The sequence below is a fragment of the Cheilinus undulatus genome, linkage group 3 (genome assembly GCF_018320785.1).
Source record: "Cheilinus undulatus linkage group 3, ASM1832078v1, whole genome shotgun sequence".
NCBI lineage: Eukaryota > Metazoa > Chordata > Actinopteri > Labriformes > Labridae > Cheilinus > Cheilinus undulatus.
In genome coordinates this window covers 6619255-6637531 of record NC_054867.1, presented here as the reverse complement: position 1 = coordinate 6637531, position 18277 = coordinate 6619255, and the positions used below count along the sequence as shown (strand labels likewise).

Here is an 18277-nt window from a genome sequence, read left to right as displayed (position 1 = left end):
AAAACTTTCTAACAAAGAGCTCTCCACATGAAAGACAAAGTGGAGAAGCAAAAGAATGATGAATTTGGTGTTGAGGAACAGAAGAAAAGGCCTTCAGAGGATAAAAAAGACTGACTAAAAAAAAAGAGGAAACGTCAGAGAGGCCCCTCCCTGAGCTGCCACCTTAACGTGGTGGAGGGGTTTGCGTGTCTCTGTGACCCTAGGAGCTATGTTGTCGGGGGCTTTGTGCCCCTGGTAGGGTCTCCCAAGGCAAACAGGTCCTAGGTGAGGGGCCAGACAAAGTGCAGCTCACAGACCTCATATGGCGGAGTGGCAGGACAGGAATCGATCTCCCTCGCCCGGACGTGGGTCACCGGGGCCCCCTCCTGGAGCCAGGCCTGGCTCCCGGGTGAGGTGTTCCAGGCAAGTCCCACTGGGAGGAGACCCCGGGGAAGACCTTGAACATGCTGGAGAGACTATGTCGCTCGGCTGGCCTGGGAATGCCTTGGGATCCCCCAGGAAGAGCTGGACGAAGTGGCTGGGGAGAGGGAAGTCTGGGTCTCCCAGCTTAGGCTGCTGCCCCCGCGACCCGATCTTGGATAAGCGGAAGAAGATGGATGGATGGACGTCAGAGAGGAATAACTTTAGTAACTGCCATTAGCATAACGATCAATCCAGTGTATCGTTCCTCACAAGGCCAGTAGATTAAATACAGTATAATTATTTACAGCCTTTACATCACCTACTGCTCTACAGGGGCCAGTGTTTTTTTCCTGACCGATGCTGGATTCTGCATTTAAGATTAAAACATATCTTTTAGATTTGACAGAACTAATATTTTGGTTGAATTACTATGAAAAGAAAACTTGTTTTTTAAATTCCAGAAATAATAAAAATAAACAATTAATAAAACAAGAAACAAAAGGAATGTAATAACACATTGAAACAGCACCCCTAACCTAATATGTCTACACATTATAAAGACCTACAGCCTACAGTGTAAGCAGAATGTGTGCTCCTAAATCTAAACTGAAGCTGTGGCCCAATCCTACATAAATGTCATTACAACAGACCAGTGGTTCCCAACCTTTTTTCCTATGACCGCCCCTACTTCAATCTAAAAAAACTTGACCCCCCCAGGACCAACATGAAAAAAAGTGATGATTTGTGGCCAAAATTAACATACATTTTTATTTTTTTGAGTAAATCCAAACAAAGTAGCCCTGAACACAAATTATTTTACTTAAAAACCATTGAATGAATTATTTACAAGTGTTGTACCATGAATTTTTTTTATATGTGCAAATCAAATTTTAACACCCCCCCCCCCCCAGCTTTCTGGTGCCCCCCTAAGGGGGTCTTGGATCTCAGATTGGGAAGGCAGGCATCAGACTAAGTCTGAGTCTGGAGGCACAGAGCATGACTGTCTGGTCTCAAACCTGCAGCCACCTGTAGCATCGCTGCCATCTTGTCATTGATGATCGTTGGCTTCTCTCATTGGCTGGTCAGGTGTCAGGGCTTCACTCCAATCAGCTGCTTCGGTGCAGGTGTACAGGATCAGCACCAGCCTGAGAAAATTAGCAGATACAAACAAACACACACACACACACACACATCCACAGAACACTCCAAAAAGGGAAGTAAAAGGCACACAGAGAAGATGTGACTGCAGCTGTAGCAGGTGTATCGTTTTATCTTCCAGTATAGAGGTTTTTTCCTTTAACAGGCCCCGCCTCTTTAACTGAATCCAGATTGAAATTCAGCTTCATATTGCCTAGACAGTCAGGTTGTTCTTGTTAGGTTTGACGCTAAAATGCTGTGTCATGATTGGTCAAAAACTACGTGAAACAGGACTTTTCTCTTTTTCAGGTAGGGAAAACTGCACTATAGAAGAGCCTGGTACTCAATGCTGCTCAACTGAGTTGTCAAATTGTTGAAAATGGGGGAGGAGGGGGTCTAATACGTACTAAGTAAAAATCATTATTCAAAGAATGCAGAGAGCTTTTTCTCATCTTTCATTTTAGTCTTTTCTTGTATGTATAGTAAATTAAGGTAAAAAAATTAAAGCTTCTTAAAGTCATCACTTTTCATCCTCATTGTGAACTCTGTCAGATGTTTTGTCTGTTTTTACAAAAAAGCATTATCCCCTGTTAATTTTATTCAGCTTATTTGTTTAAATGCTAGCTAATCTATATGCAGTTGTAACTAATTTATCCAAAAAGATTAGTTTAATATGATTATATTAAAGATAAAGTTAAACAATCATGGAATTCAGAGACAAGATCATTTAGATGACTGAAAAAATAATTAAAAAAGAAAATAATGCATTTATTTCTAAACATCTTTACTGAATACCAGAATTAGACAACTGGGAACCTGACATTCATATTGAGTTTGTAAATAATAAAAATTAGATATATTCATTTGAAAAAAATCAGTTCCTTCACAAAACTGCTAGTTGAGATTGCATCCAGCTGCATCCAGGTCCCTCTCCATCTGTTGGCTACTGTAGAGTGGATTTACAGGACCCTTTTTTTTTTTTTATTCTTTGTGAATCTGAAATAACCTGCAGCTTTTTCTGCCAATAATGTTGATTAGAACATTTCTAGAAAAAAAACAAAAACAAATGGAAGCCAAATTATTGGTATTTGTATGTGTGTTTTTTAAGAGGCACACAGTGCATGTGACTTTTTGAATGTCTGTTAAGTTGAAAATTGAATACACATGTGCAACTCTAAGCTCTAACCCAATGAATAAAGTTTAACGTTTGCAGCGGTGAGAGGCAGCTCTGAACCTTACAACAGCGGGAAAATCACTTTTGCAGTCACACACAGACAAACGTTCCTTTATTGTGTATTTATGGACAGTTTGCACATTTATCATTAGCAACAAGGATGATTCATCAACTGTAATAAAACCTCTCAGAGTTGTATTATTTGGAAAACAAACGAATATGAATAAATAATAAAATGTGAATAAATCCGGTTGTTGTATTTTTTCTTCCTTCCAGTGACTGAATTTGCTGTATACATTAAAAATCAATTCATCTAGCAAAAAACATATGCTAACTTTATAAAACATGGGGTTTCAGTTCAAGTCCAGTGTCTTAAAAGCATCCTAAAGAAAAGAAAAGAAAATCTTTGAAACCAGCAGTGAAATGCCACTATGATACATATTCAAGAGATAGCATGAGGTTCTTCTCTGACAAAATCTGACATCAATCATCTAAAGGGAAAACCTACCAAGGTGCACAAGAAAAGACATTCTCTTGATGGCACAGAGGGGGATAGATCAGGGCTGATTATGTTCTTTTCTGAGCGTTTCGATATAAACACTACTACTTACATGTCCTCCTTCACTTTCCACCAACACTGAGGCAAACAGCAACCTCACATTAATCAGAAGTTACACTTTATTTTACAGTCTGTGTAGCTTATTTGTACTTTGTGTTCCCAGCATTCACACAGATGATGTGTTCAGATATGTTCTCTGGGGTGAAGAATTATTGCACTGAACCAAGTAAGTGCTAATGCCAGAAATACCAACAGAGTAAGAGGACTTTCAAGGGTAGCATACCTTCCCGGTATTATATTAGGCTACCTAGACCAGTGGTTCTCAACCTTGGGGTCAGGACCCCCTTGGGGCCACAAGACACTAAGAGGGGTCTCCAGTTACACTAAAAAAATGAGGAATATTTTTTTAATAACATATCATTTTTTTCCCACCAATTTTAACAAATTTTGCCATTTAACACCTATTTTTTTCCGTTTTAAACTCTTTGCACCACTTTTTCTGCCTGTTTTTGCCACTTCTAAACCAATTCTTGCCACTTAAGCTTAATGTTGCCTCAATTTTTCTTTTTTTTTTTTGCCAATTTAAAGCCATTTTAACCACTTCTTAACTCCCTTTTACCACTATTTATGCCCATTTTTGCTACTTCCAACCCATTTCAACTACTTTTAAAATCCAATTTCAACACTTTTTCCACCATTTTTTACCATTATTAACTCATTGTAGCAAGTTTTAAAACAATTTTAATTCTTTTTTTTAACAATGGGGATTTACATTTTTAAGGAGGCTATTTACTACACAAAAAGATATTTTTTTCTTTGACAAGAGTGGTTATTTTTTCAGGTTAAAAGTGAAATACGGATATCACAGCATAACTTTACAATGGACCATGGTTTTGCTGACCTCCATGGACCTCCAGTTTGGCTGGGCGCCACAAAGCTCTCATTTATCCTCCTCCATCGACAGACTTGTCTGCACATGACTATTCCAAATTGTGCATGGCTGTTCAGCCACCTTCAGATATAGTGGGGGTCCACAGTCTCTGGTTCCTTTATTTCAGGGGTCGTGGGCAGCAAAGGTTGAGAACCACTGACTTAGATAATGGTGAAGATGATAGTAAGGGGTTGGTGGCAATCAGCCTAACCTACCATAAATCTGGAATAGAAGTAGCTCCAAAATAAAAAACGTAGTCTGGTCTGGGGCTCCAAGAGTTTTAAAAAACAAAACAAAAGCAATCAACCAAACTAAAAACTTCAAACTGTCTCCCTGTGGACTTCAGTCCCAGATGTGAAGTTTCTGTGTAACTATAGCTCTGCTGTATAGCCCCTTTAATACAGTCTCCATGAGTTTTCACTCCTGGCTTTTAAGGTGTCTTTTTAATCAAACCAGCGCTCCACAAATTTAATTTACTTCACATTATACCACCATTCACTGTAACTGACAATTATGAGCTAATGTGGAAAAAAAGCTGTTGAAAGTGTTGCCACCAGCCTGTTCTGCATTGCTATCCAAACATGCTTTGAGGAGCAAAGCGGCCGCCTGCCTTACACAATGAACAGGAGAACATTTCTGATGCTGGTGGCTGCACTCGAAGTCGTGACACCATGTGTCAACATTTTCTACTGGTGTAGCACCAGTACATGGGACACAACCCAGTTTTTAGATGAAATAAAGATGGGCATTACAGTTAGACTGGGTTACTAGTTGAGAGTTTCTTAAGATCTGTATTTCACAGATCTTCAAGGAAGTATAGAATTTTGACAACAGATCAAATCACAAGAAAATTTTAGGGTACAGTTTAAAAAATGTTTCTTGGCTTGTTTTTAACAACAGACATAGATCAATCTAACAGCTGGTACTAACTGGGAAACTTACAGCCGCGTCAGCTTTAAACAAGCATTCTGACAGCACTGTTTAGCACTGAAACAGATTTTCAGTTCTAGACATCAAGTTTCATCTGATTTTTTTTTTTTTCAAAACCTAAGTGGCTGATCTGAGATTAAGGTACCTTGGCAGCAGCCAACAAACATTTTCTCAGCTAATATGAAATATCCTGTTGTAAGCTACATGTAGCTTACATGCTAGTTAATAGAGTAGCTAGTGTGTTAAAAGCAACTGCTTTGCTTGATAAGCTTTTGTCAGCTACTAAGCATGCAAACAAAGAATATACTGGAGGTTATCAGATGTCAATTTAGGTTACAGAATATTTAACAGATATTTTTGATATTCAAGATGCACTCCAGGAATGATTCGACAACTTTATGAAACTGTTATTCTGAGTCTGAAGTAATTAAGTAAAAACTGTTTCCATACTAAAGGACATATTTCCATACTTTTGAAAAATATTTGTTACCAATGTCTGTGTGGTCTTCTTTCTTTACCAGCGCTAAGTTATTTCAGGTTTCATGATGTAACTGTAACTATTTTTATTAAAGGTCACATATTTTACCCCTTTAAGACAAGTTTATTTTGGTCTCCAAGGTCCCGAAAACATGCCTGTGAAGTCTGTTGTTGAAAAAACATTCTAGTATTGGATTTTTTTTATGTCTAAAGACTCCTCTTTTTCAACCCTGCTCAGAATGAGCTGTTTCTGTGTCTATGGCTTTAAATGGTAATGAGCTGACTCCGCCTCCTGACTCTGCCCCTCTCAGGAAATGGATGTGGCTTAATGGGTGTGGCTTGCCTGATCCTCCCCTCTGCTGGCAGCTGAGAGGAGGACGAGGAGAGGAGGGCAGAACTTTCTTCAAAGTGGGGAGGGCCAACCGAACCTGGGGGTAGGGCTAACTCCCCACATGACATCATGAGGGGGAAAATCTGAGAACGGCTTGTTTAAGCACACATTTTTTAAAAGCTGGAGAAAGAGAGGGGTGGGAGAGAATTGATTTTTTTGATTCTTAGGGGGATTGATGACAGGCCAGGGGCACATATTGTTCCTAGAAAAGCCTGAAAAGTCTTTTTGCATAATATGTGACCTTTATACTTCAGTTGCATGAATACAGTCCCTTAAGACTCATTGATTTACTTCACTCTCCAACTGTTTGATCGACCTGTCTAAGATTTGAGTTTCTAGATGGATATTATTGCTCACTACCCTTTAACTTTAAAACCTTTCAACCAATGTGACAATGCCTGATGCTGAGAGAGATTTTTCTGTGCTGGGCACTGAGTCCTGAAGATGCTGGACTACATTGGCTTTGTATTGAAAATGAGCACTGGCTATTGTCACAGGCCCTAAAAGTAGGCCTACTAACATTATATTTCTGGATATCTGGATCTGATATTACTTTGGAAATATCAGAAGGGAGTCCCTTGTGGGTAAGTGCCATAACTCTTCAAGAAACATTAAACTCTGAAGTCTTAACAGACCATTGTCTCTGCATACTTATTTTCCATTTATCAATCTACTTTTCTAATAGTCAACTTAGACCTTACCTCTCCAATAGATTTGCTGGTAGACTTTCTTTACTAGAAGTGCATTAAATAAATCAATTACTTTTCTATATTAAAACATTTGAATAATATCTAAACTAGGGCTGCATATGTAATAAATGAACTATAAGAGGTGTAACATAAATGCCAAAATATATTACAAGTTCCAGCACATGTAGAATTCATTAAAATACTGAATCTTGTTTGTATAATTTAAATGTGTTTTGTATAATTTAAATAGATTTTATTTTAGTTTATTGCTACTGCAAATAAATATTGAAAGAAATCTCATGGGCAAGCTGCTAACATGAACAAGCATCAGAAATCTGTGTCCTGTCTTGGTTTTATACAGTATCATTCTCTCCAGTAGTGGCTGATAAAGAGATTTGTGACACAACAAGGAAAGCCTCTTACATAAAGAGATTGTAGAATAAAGTGCACTGTAACTGAATCATACAGATCTTCCAAAGTACAGAATTTGTGCGCCACGCGGCTTCAGACTGGGCAGAGGGCTCCGTGACTCTCCTGGGATTATTCATCAAGGTTGGGTGGCCAAGAAATGTGCCTGTTGTTGGTATTAATAGCCTCAGGTGAAATAGGTCTTCTCCGCTGTGGAGACGATCTGGCAACTCGGTTGAGCCCTATCTCACTTTTCTCCACTTTTTCAGACTCGAGCTTCATTCTGGGAATCATGGTCCTGAAGCCTTTGCTGCAGGAAAGGCAGCGTTTGTCTTCAAATCATCTGAACACCCCCTCATCCCCACCCACCTCATCACCTTGGTATTGCTCAGGTCACTAAATCATATTTCTCTGATAAATTCATGATTGATAAATTATCTTCTCTTTGTAGGCAATAAAATGAAAATAATTTGTGGTAATTAAGGCAGTCTTTCCATGTATAAAGAAGACATTTGAACTCAGAAAATGTTATCATATAGGAAAAAATGAAAGGTTGGACTTGTCCCATTAAAGTCGTGCTTGCTTTCTCCATAGTTTATAGTACCTTTCATGTTTTGTTCTCCAATTTCTTGTGGAAAGTCTTGTTGAGTTCCCATATATTCATTTGTCCACTTTAAGAGATCGTCTTAAATCCTGCAGACTCCCTCTTGACCTAACAGAAGCCTTGGTTTTAGATTTCAGCAGAAAGAAACCTCAGCAATGGAGTTATACGTGGACAGATGGCACACTCTTGTTTAGAACCTGTGCCCTCATCAGCTGAACACTGGTCATGATCTTCTTCTGGTGGCCCATCAGCGTCACCCCAAGCCTCTGGATGTCCCTGCGCAACACACATTTACAAACAGAGATAAAACGATTACATTTCAGTCAGCCATGATGGCCTTAATGCTGTTAAAGAATCAAAACTTAATAAGAACATAATAATAAGAACATTTTTGTCAAGTATGTAGGGGTCTCTGTTGGTGGAGTGAACTCCAGCTCATCAGATAATGGTCAAGAACTTACAGTAGATCTTTAATTTATTAAAGCACTTCACTGTTTCCACATTTTGTTATGTTACAGCTTTATTCCTGATTATTAAATTCATTTTTACCTCCAGTTCTACACACAATACTCCACAATGACTAGGTGTGACAAGTTTGATTTTTTGCAAATTTATTAGAAATAAAAAATATACATATTCACAGCTTTTGTTTGCCATGACACTCAAAATTGAGCTCAGGTTCATCCTGTTTCCACTGGTCATCCGTCAGATGTTTCTACACCGGGACTGGAGTCCCCTTGTGGTAAATTCAGCTAATTGGACATGATCTGGAAAGGCACACACCTGCCTATATCATGCCCCATAATTGATAGTGCATGTCAGAGCACAGCACAACTAAGCCATAAAGTCAGGTCCTAGGGCCTAATGAGCCCAGTGGCCTCCATCATCTGGAAGGACTCTACCTTTGTGTTTAAAGAAGTCATGAACACTTTAACATTTTTTTCAGCTGTACACGTAAGTATCTGATAGAACAACGATAAGAAACATCAGTGCTGGTGTTATTTCTGACATTTGCACCAAACTAATAAAAAACTGCATTTACGTCTTTTAATTAGCTCAAACAAACATCTGTCTTGAAAAATCTTTTCTAAGAATGCGGGGCTTATGTGACGTAGAAACCTACCATCTATATAACAGGTAGAACGTTTCCGACTCTAACTGACTTTACCAGTCAGAAACCACTCCCATCCTCTTCTGTACTGCTTTGGCTCTGAGAGCTTCGGCTTTAGTAATGCCAGCGCTGGAGCCAGCGGCCCAAAAAGGTAGTGCTCAAGACCACCATGGTCTGCCACCACACAATGGCCTGCTTCAGGGGACTCTGGAGGAGAAATCCTCCACCTCAAAAGATCACTCTGAGGCAGCAGTGCTGCTGGACTCTGTGTCACTAGGGCAGCCATCCCCAAATGGCAGCCTGCGGGCCACTTCCGGCCCACCATCAGGTGTCATTTGGCCCACAAGACATTTGAGAAAAAAGATGGAAATTTTTAAAAACATATTTATTTTCAATATTAACCTTCTTAGGTGTTTAAAATACAAATTTTCAGTCATTTATTATGATCTTTCTATAATTATAGCAAGGAAATGTCATAAGACGGTGCAATTAATGAGTTAGATATGGTACACTGAACTCTCTTTAGAGCAGGGAGGAACATCGTTGAAATACGGACAGCAGAGCGTACAGCAGCGCAACTGCTTCACCTCAGCTCCACAAACATGCTGTCCAAAAAGAGGCTGATACAGACTGCATGATATTTAAGACTGCAGAAGAAGAATTATTTTTATTTTTATTAAAATGAAGAGTTTAATCACTGTACGCAGCTGCACTGACTCTCATAGTGTCCAGCCCTTCCCTTACCTCTGACAAGTTTTCTGCATCTCAGACCTTAACAAATGTCAGAGGTTTTTGCCCTATAAAATAAAACTTCTATCCCTGTGAGGGATTAAAACAGCTGCTCTCAGGATAGCAAATACCTTGCCTGTGTTAATAGTCCGTCAGCCCCAAACACAGACATCGTGTCTCACTTTGGTGAGTGACTCAGTTCAATCTCCAGCCTGATTTAATCACTAAGTATAAAAATCTGTCATGCCTAACTAATATCAACTAAATTTATTTACATACAATTTAATTTTATGTCAACAAGACATGCAATTATGGACTTGATCACCAATGTTTAAACGGGACATAGTTTATAAATCCTGTAGCGTATTTGAGTCCAGGTCACATTAAATGGTACAAATTACTCCCATAATGATAGGACAAATTCTTTATAATATTTAATGCTAACCTGGAAACAGGCTGTCCTATGATATGAGAGGCTGGCATTTTTGGTCTTGGTGCAGTGCTAAAAGACATAATTACACACAGAGATGCGCCACTTCACGACGTGGGCAGGGATGTCGGGGGGGGGGGTCAGAGAGAACAGATATGCAGAAGAACGACTGTTGGATCTTAGACATGGGTTTATAAGTCAGGTTTTCACTCAGTAGGTGAGGGTTTAGAGCTCTTTGAGCAGTAATAGCACAGATTTGGGTTACTGAGAAGTTTAAGATAAACTGTTTACTGTGTTCAGTGTTCAGTTTTTTTTTAACTTTAGCCTTCTGTATCTAAAGAATTGCCTAGTGGATGTTAATCCTGTTTGTAAAAATCCATTATGTATCTCAAATAAGTTCAGTTTACCCAGGCCTTCTCTCTTAGGCTAGCTCAATTTAAAGGGAAGTTTATTGAAAAAGAAAGACATTGACCATTTTTCATAATCAGTAAAATTGGATTACAGCCTTAGTCACGTTTTTTATAGCCGTACCGTGTATACAACATCTCTTTAACCATTATCCTGTATGCATCTGAAGGTCTGACCATTGCTTTTTCTGTTTTCACTAGCACTTTGAGCTGAAATTTTTACAGTAAACAGATTTTATTAAAACATTTATTAAAAACATAAGCATCTGGAAACATTGTTGAAATGTTGATCAGTGAATGATTGTGTAATAGCTCTGCTAAATTGATTATATTAGGCTCTTTATTTATTCATTTCCACTTATTCAGACTGGATTTCAGGTAGTATGATTGCTCCAAAAAGGCATGTGCTTTATGGTTTAGGGATTTTTGCCGCAATTAAAAATTTTTATGGTAATGAAAATTCAAGGAATACTAGCTTTTAACTCTGTGGTGTAGAATAGACACATTGGAGTCAGTAACAGAAGTCCTTTTATGCCATCTAAGAGCATGCCTTTTCTTCCATTGTTCACTTTGTTTCTGAGATTTTACCATCTGCTGACATTACAGAGTAATTCTGTGTTCACTCTCAATGCCTCTTCCCAAAAAGCAGGAAAGTTGTGCCGTTTTAATTAGACTACTGAAAACATTTTGAAAGCTGTGCTTCTGCATGACAATAAACCTAAGTCTGGTGATGACCACACCAGGGGAGGATTTTAGGCTTGCTAGTTTAGAGCTAACAGAAATGACTAAGATGGAACCATGAAGGTGATAGTTAAAATAAATGAGCGCCTAAGAGACACAGAAGTAAACTGATTTCATCTCTTTCTTCTGCTTTATTAATACCCACTGGTTTGCTAGCTCACTTTAACATAGCATTTTAAAGTTGAAGTTCCTTGGCTGAAATATTTCTTTCTCTGCAGGATCTTACAGCTGGAAGATCCCAGGAGCTAACTACTGTTGGTATCATCCTCTATCATGATCTTAGTACTTGGTACTTACCCTTGGTTCATGCTTATGACATGTCCCAGAGTGTGGTACCCCCCTGCTGCAAAGTGGTCCTTGTAGCGGCCCATCTTTATGGTGTCCAGCCACTCATTTACAGAGTTACAGCTACTGAAGTCTGGAATAGCTCTCTCCATCAGTGGAGGACTGCTTAGACTGTGGCCGATGGAGAGACAGATAGCCACAGATACAAAGAGAGAGAAGGGAATGGATGGGAAGACAGAGAGATTAGTCTGGGAGTCCAAAACAGGAAAAGAGTCAAAAAGTGAGCAAGAGGCAGAGCAACTGGGGAAAAGGGGGGCTATGAAATGTGTTAGTAGCTGAGGCAGAAAATCAATAGCAGTTAAAATGATAGAGAAGAGGAGGCTGCTGTGGTAGCAAGACTGCTGCTTTGGGTAGATTAATACTCAGGAAAATCCTTCACATTCCTCTACCTGCTCCATCTCTCACCTCACACACAGAAGCACTGTGTCATGCACCACTAACTCCATAGGACCTTAGATCTGAACAGAGCAATTTACACAGGTCCACCCTCAGCTGGGGTGTCCTCTCAAACCTGCCCCTGGATTCACTGCAGATCAATGTCAATATGGCAGTCGGGATTTTACTTAACACACGGCGCGTCTATCAAAGATGAGCTTATTGGAAAAACGAGCATGATAGCTCCCTTTGTCTGCCAGAAGAACTTTGAGGGAAACTTGGGCTACTACTTTATCCCGCTGCGTGCATGTTTGAAAGCAGCTGGATTTGATTGGATTTACTCTGCCTCCCACTCCAGGACAGTTACTTGGGAGCCTAACAGACTGTCAGCATACATTGTCCAGGAGATCATCTTCTCAGCTTCTCACAGGCAGGGCCTAGCTTTGATTTGCAGCTTAATCCGCTAATCACATGAACCAATATTTGATTAAATGTTGGTGAAGTGCCACGCCAAATTAAATCAAAAGACTCCTTGGCATGTGACACAATGCTCCCATGTTGCCTTCCAGTGAATATGGATCTATCCAGTGGCCCACCCACCTGCAGAGTGTGTCCATAGACTTCAGGTTCTCTGGGTTCCGGATTAGCTTGTCAAGAACAGTGACTATCTGGCAGAAGCGAGGCCTCTCATTGCGATCCTTCTGCCAACAGTCCAGCATGAGTGTGTGTAGAGCAGCAGGGCAGCCCATAGGAGCAGGAAGCCTGTAGCCCTCCTCCACTGATTTGATCACCTGCACATGTACAGCAAGATATGAATGATTAAAAAAGGTCTGCAATGAATTTAAGGCTAAGAATCATCAATAAATATAGCTCACATCTCTGTTAGTGAGGTTCCAGTATGGCCTCTCCCCATAGGACATGACCTCCCACATGACCACCCCATAGCTCCACACGTCGCTGGAGGAGGAGAACTTTCTGTAGGCGATGGCCTCTGGTGCCGTCCAACGGATTGGAATTTTTCCGCCCTGTCAGGAACAATAGAAGGAATGAAGATGTAAGGTAGGTGTTAAGGTATTTAGAGGCAAGGGCAGAATAAAACTCACAAAGTTTAAAGTCTGAACTCTATAGTTTAATCGCTGTCTTTAAATGGTATATTTGTATCTTAGTATCTATGGATCTATGCATCTAAATCACAGGTGTCAAACTCAAGGCCCCAGGGGCCAAATCTGGTCCATGGTACAGTTGTATCTGGCCTGTGAGATCATACAATCTTTCTATTGTAACTGACCCACCAGTATGAGGTCTGCAGATTTCCTCTGGTAAGCATGTACACTTAACCTTGATGATCTAAAATATCTGTTAAACTATAAAAATCTGAAAAAGTAAAAAATTAAAGAAGTTTGATAAAAACTCAAGAAGGTGAGAAAAGAAATTAATGTTGCCATTTCATATTTTCAATTTGGCATCACACAATTCTGACTTAAACTTATGATTTTGACTTTTTCATGTTTTGACCTTCAAGATTCACAATTCCAAATTCTAAGTCATATTTTTACCTTTTAAACTTGTGATTTTGACATTCTATCTCATTTATTTGCCTTTTAAAAACATTACTTTGCATTTTTTGAAGTAATAAGTTTGACTTTTTATCTCAGACTTTGAGCCTTTTAACTTATCTTTTTTTTTTTCTTCTCAGAATGATTTATTCTTGGTGTTATTTATATTTTTTTCACATTTTACTAATGGTGAAAGTGAGGTTGACAGTTTATGTTTAAATGTTGACCTTGTTAGGCTTTTAGGTAAGGCCTAAATTCAGACTCTGCAATTGACTTTGACACTCCTGGCCTTAATAGTCCGGCCCTCAGAGCTTTTCATCAGAGCAAATCTGGCCCCAGATTCAATATGAGTTTGACACCCCTGATCTAAACCCTCAAAGATCATAGAGTTTTATATTTGCCAAAAACAGTGTATGTCTTGTTCCATTATCTTCCTGACACTGACATTTTGTTTTATTTACCTGACTTTATCCCATTTATAATATTTAAAAATCTAAATTATGGGAAAAAGACCATAGCAAGAGGTTAGAAATAGAAATAAAGATGTGAGTAAAAGATCACTGAGATTTATAGAGTAAGGATAAAAGTGATGCTATGTGGAATCAAAAAATCATCTAAATTATCCTAAATCATATCAACCAGATTATAGGAATGGATTTTTTAATACAGAGAAGAATGACTTGATTTTTTAAATACAGGACAAACAAATTCACCACTTTGTTTTATTTTGAGTTTGTTTATTGATCCTCCTTTTTCACCTGATACTACAGAACTGATTATTTCAGATAAAACTGCATTAAAAAGTTTTTCATCCACTCATTGTCTTTTCACCTAGTGGATGAGAGCAAATGCTTGTAAGTTTGAATCAAAGTTTTCTTTTACATTTCAAAGAATTGTAAATCAAGTTCAAGTCAGTTTTAGCATGCTATAGTCAACTGTTATATATAAAATGGGATACAGCACAATTGTGGTTAGTGATAACTGAATGACTGATGAAATTCATGACTTGAACAGTGATTATTAATTATTATTGTTATGATATCTGGGGATGGAGACGTGAAGCCTTGGTGCTGCCATAGTGTACCCGTCAGATCTCGCCCACAGTTGCTGAAGTAGGTGCTCAGGGGAGATGAAAGTCTGCTCAGGAGTTTTAAGGATTAGAGGGAGCATTGATAAGAGGTACTACTTTTGTCTACAGAGAATGACAAAAATAACCAAACCAAAAGTTATCTTAACAAAATTTAAGCACCAAGTAAAGGCAGACAAATCAAGCTGCTTTGATTGTACACCTTCCATGTGTCTTTCATCAACCACCTGACAAACACCCTCCAAATCACCTGTTTTATCTAAGATACAATCAGTCCTGTTCTCTTGGTTTCAACCCCACCATCACCCAAACATTCATCTGTAGACTCCAACAGGGGTGTTAAAATCTCACTGATACATACTTTCTGCATGTGAACTCAGTCTGTAAGGAGTGATGAGGATGGAGCCGAGATGCTAAACTCAACATTCTTCTGCAGGAGATAATAGTTTAACCTTTATGCAAATTGTCTGACTGAACTTTATATGTCAAATCCATTCCTAAAATTATCACCAGGCTGCAAAGTTCCCCTCAGCCCTAAGAAAAACGTAAGTATCTTTTCGTCGATAGCCTTCCAGTGGTGTGCTTAATGAATTTGGTAATACACTGGTGGACTAGTGTAATAATGCAGATAAAGATGCAGAGGTATGACCCTAAAACAAAAGTCTGAACTGACATTGTATTCAGTTTAGTGACTGTTTAAATTCAATATTTCTAAAATTTCTTTAAAATTTAGGATTAAGATCTTTACATTTTGTTATTTTAATCTTAATCTTAAAATATCCATTAAAATGAAATGTATCAAAAAAATCTGACATGATATTTCCTTCCAAACCTTCTTTTATTCTTAAATCAGCTTTAATTTGTGCTTCTCCTGATATGATTTTTTTTCCCATATCAGGATTAGTAAAGCCAGGGAAGTTACAAGAACAGAAGGACAAAGATTTGTGTACCAGTAAAAACTCATTGTAATATTCATATCCCAACTAACCGTCGAAGTGAGACACCTGGGCAGGTGTGTGTGATGAAAACTTAATTTCTTAACCATGTCTTAATGTTTGTACAGGAGGCCATGGACTTAGTCTCTTTTAGAAATAAACTCAAAGACACTATGAATATTATAAAATGATCTTATTTTCCACTTTTTCTCATTTTTGTTAAATCAAAAAGGCATCTGGATTCCATAATCAGTTTGCACTGGATCGAATCAAACCCAATTGGATTAAATCATTCAGTATTTTAATGAACTGTCACTAAATTGAGTTGTTGCTTGTGACTGGAGGTTTGAATTGAATCTTCTACAATCATAAAAATGATTCTAGGCCTTAGTAATAATTTAGCTTTATTTTGAGGTAAAGTTTAACTAAATTAAATCGAATCAAATGCTATTTTATCATTATAGCTAAACAAAATGTAAATCTGCTTCTTATAAACTCAAAACAAGTTGATAAAACGTTATATAAATTCATTTTTGAGTAGTGTAGCTAAATTACATCAAATCAAATGTTATTCCATATTTATAGGAGATCTCATACTCGATGTGGACAGGACCTCCATCTTTCCGTCCTTCGAGGTCTGAAACCTGGGTGGCATCCTGGACTCCACCCTCTCCTTCCAGTCACACATAAAATCTGTAACCAAATCCGCTTTCTGTCACCTCAAGAACATCTCCAGACTCCGACCAGCAGACCCTGTAGCAGAAACACTCATTCTCACCTTCACAACCTCCCGCTTGGACTACTGTAATGGAGTCCTGTCTGGGGTACCCAGCAAAACCCTGGACCTGGACGGACTCCAGTTTGTCCAAAACTCTACTGCTAGAGTTCTCACCTGCACTAGACCCTGGCAGGAACATCACTCTGACCCTCATCCACCTTCACTGGCTCCCTATAAGGTCCTGCATCAACTACAAGATCTTCCTGCTCACGTACAAACCTCTCCTTGCCCTGGCTCCTCAGTACCTCTCTGATCTCATCATCCATATACACCATCTCAGAGCCTTCAGTCAGGCACTGGCCTGTTTTCAATTCCCAAAACCAAACTCCGAACCTTTGGAGACAGAGGTGCAGCGCTGCAGCCCCCAACCTCTGGAACACTCTGCCTGAAGACATCCATAGTGCTCCATTTCTGGACATTTTTAAAAGTCATCTTAAGCACCACCTTTTCACCACAGCCTGCAGTCTTCATTAAACCACCCCTTACACTCATCCTACCCCTCACATAGTCTGTTCGTGTCTCATGTATTCTTGTAAATTGTCCTTGGGTCCTTGAAATGTGCTACATAAATCCAAGATATTATTATTATTATAATAACTAAACCCAACATAAATATGCTTTGTGTAAACTCAGTTAAAACAATTCAAGTAAACTCTATGTGATCTGATGGGTTTGCTCTAACTTTCACTGAATGGTGGCTGTGCACACGTGCAATAGCACAGGTAACTTCACGACTGGGCTGATGCAATGTAATGAAACCCCTTATATATATGATTTTGAAGTCAGTGTTCATATTTGATCGGAAAGGACAATATCTGGCCAAGATAGGCAGCAGCACAGTCAAAGAAGACAGTTACAGACGTTTAACAGGAAATGAGCCAAACAGTGGTGCAGGGGTTAGTGCTGTTACCTCACAACACAAAGGTTGCTGGTTCACTGCCCACTCAAAGAAAAGTCTTCTTTAATTTCTATCTAAATAAACAAATAAAGTTTATGTGAAAGATCAACTTGAGTTTACATTTAGTAATTAAATTCACACTTAACTTTTTGACCAACTCTAATTCAACGAAATATGACCCAAGTTACTTTTTTTGAGCAACTTTAATGTAGTATATACAGAAAGGTGAAAATATGGTTTGTCAAATTAAGTTGGGATTAAGTTGTAGAAATACATGATAGACAGAAGGGGACACTGTAAGAATGCAGTATATATTGATAGGGTGTATGTATGTATGAAAAAGAGTAGTTTAGAAGGAAGAAAGAAAAAAATTAATACTAACTGTTCAAGAAGGAATAAAAGAAGAAAAAATGGAATAGAACAAAGGGACCAAAAGAAAGGAAAATAGGAATATTAATGATAAATCTGCTTATCATCTTCAAACAATTCCACAACATTTATGCTGCAAAATGCCCGGTCCATAAACAATAAAGCCCACCTCATCCATGACATCATCACAGACAGGAAAGTAGACTTCTTATGTCTGACTGAAACCTGGCAAAGCCCAAATGACTACTTCACACTAAATCAAGCAACCCCACCTGGCTATGTGTATATCCAAAACCCTCGCACCACTGGTCGCGGTGGGGGGCTGGCCGTGATATATAGAGAAGATTTCCATGTTAAGGAGCTACCAGCACCCAGCACCTCAGCTCTCGAGCGTCTAATCATCTCTCTCACTGGTTCAGCTCCGCTTCAGATCGTCCTCATCTACCGACCTCCCAAAGCAACTACCACCTTCCTGTCTGACCCGTCTGAGCTCCTCACCTCTGTCTGCTCCAGGTCTTCTTCCATACTTCTCCTTGGAGACTTCAATATCCATGTTGACTCCACCAGCTGCACACTCACCTCGAATTTCTATCACTACTGGACTGTTTCAACATCACACAGCATGTCCAAGGACCCACCCACTCCAAAGGTCACACACTGGATCTTGTGTGCTCCACTGGTCTCACCCCATTCATTCCACAATGCCTGGACCTAGCCATCTCAGATCACCATGCTGTTTTCTTTTCTATCCCCACCCCCCTCCCCAGACAGCTTACAAAAAGCAACATCACTTTCCATAACCTCAAGTCAATAA

The 18277-nt window shown here is 39.0% G+C and overlaps 1 protein-coding gene across 3 annotated transcripts in view; it reads right to left on the bottom strand.

Moving 5' to 3' along the window:
• Positions 1-6919: 6919 nt before the first annotated feature.
• Positions 6920-18277, bottom strand: part of epha8 (eph receptor A8) — a 228663-nt gene continuing 217305 nt past the window's right edge. For 2 of the 3 annotated variants that reach the window (XM_041782784.1, XM_041782785.1), the window contains exons 17-20: positions 12716-12865; positions 12441-12631; positions 11418-11576; positions 6920-7978 (exon numbers count right to left, since the gene is read on the bottom strand). In XM_041782784.1, coding sequence (XP_041638718.1) covers positions 7864-7978; positions 11418-11576; positions 12441-12631; positions 12716-12865 — 615 coding nt within the window. In that variant the 3' untranslated portion in view covers positions 6920-7863. The remainder of the gene's footprint in view (positions 7979-11417; positions 11577-12440; positions 12632-12715; positions 12866-18277) is intronic. The other variant, XM_041782786.1, reaches the window with a different exon arrangement.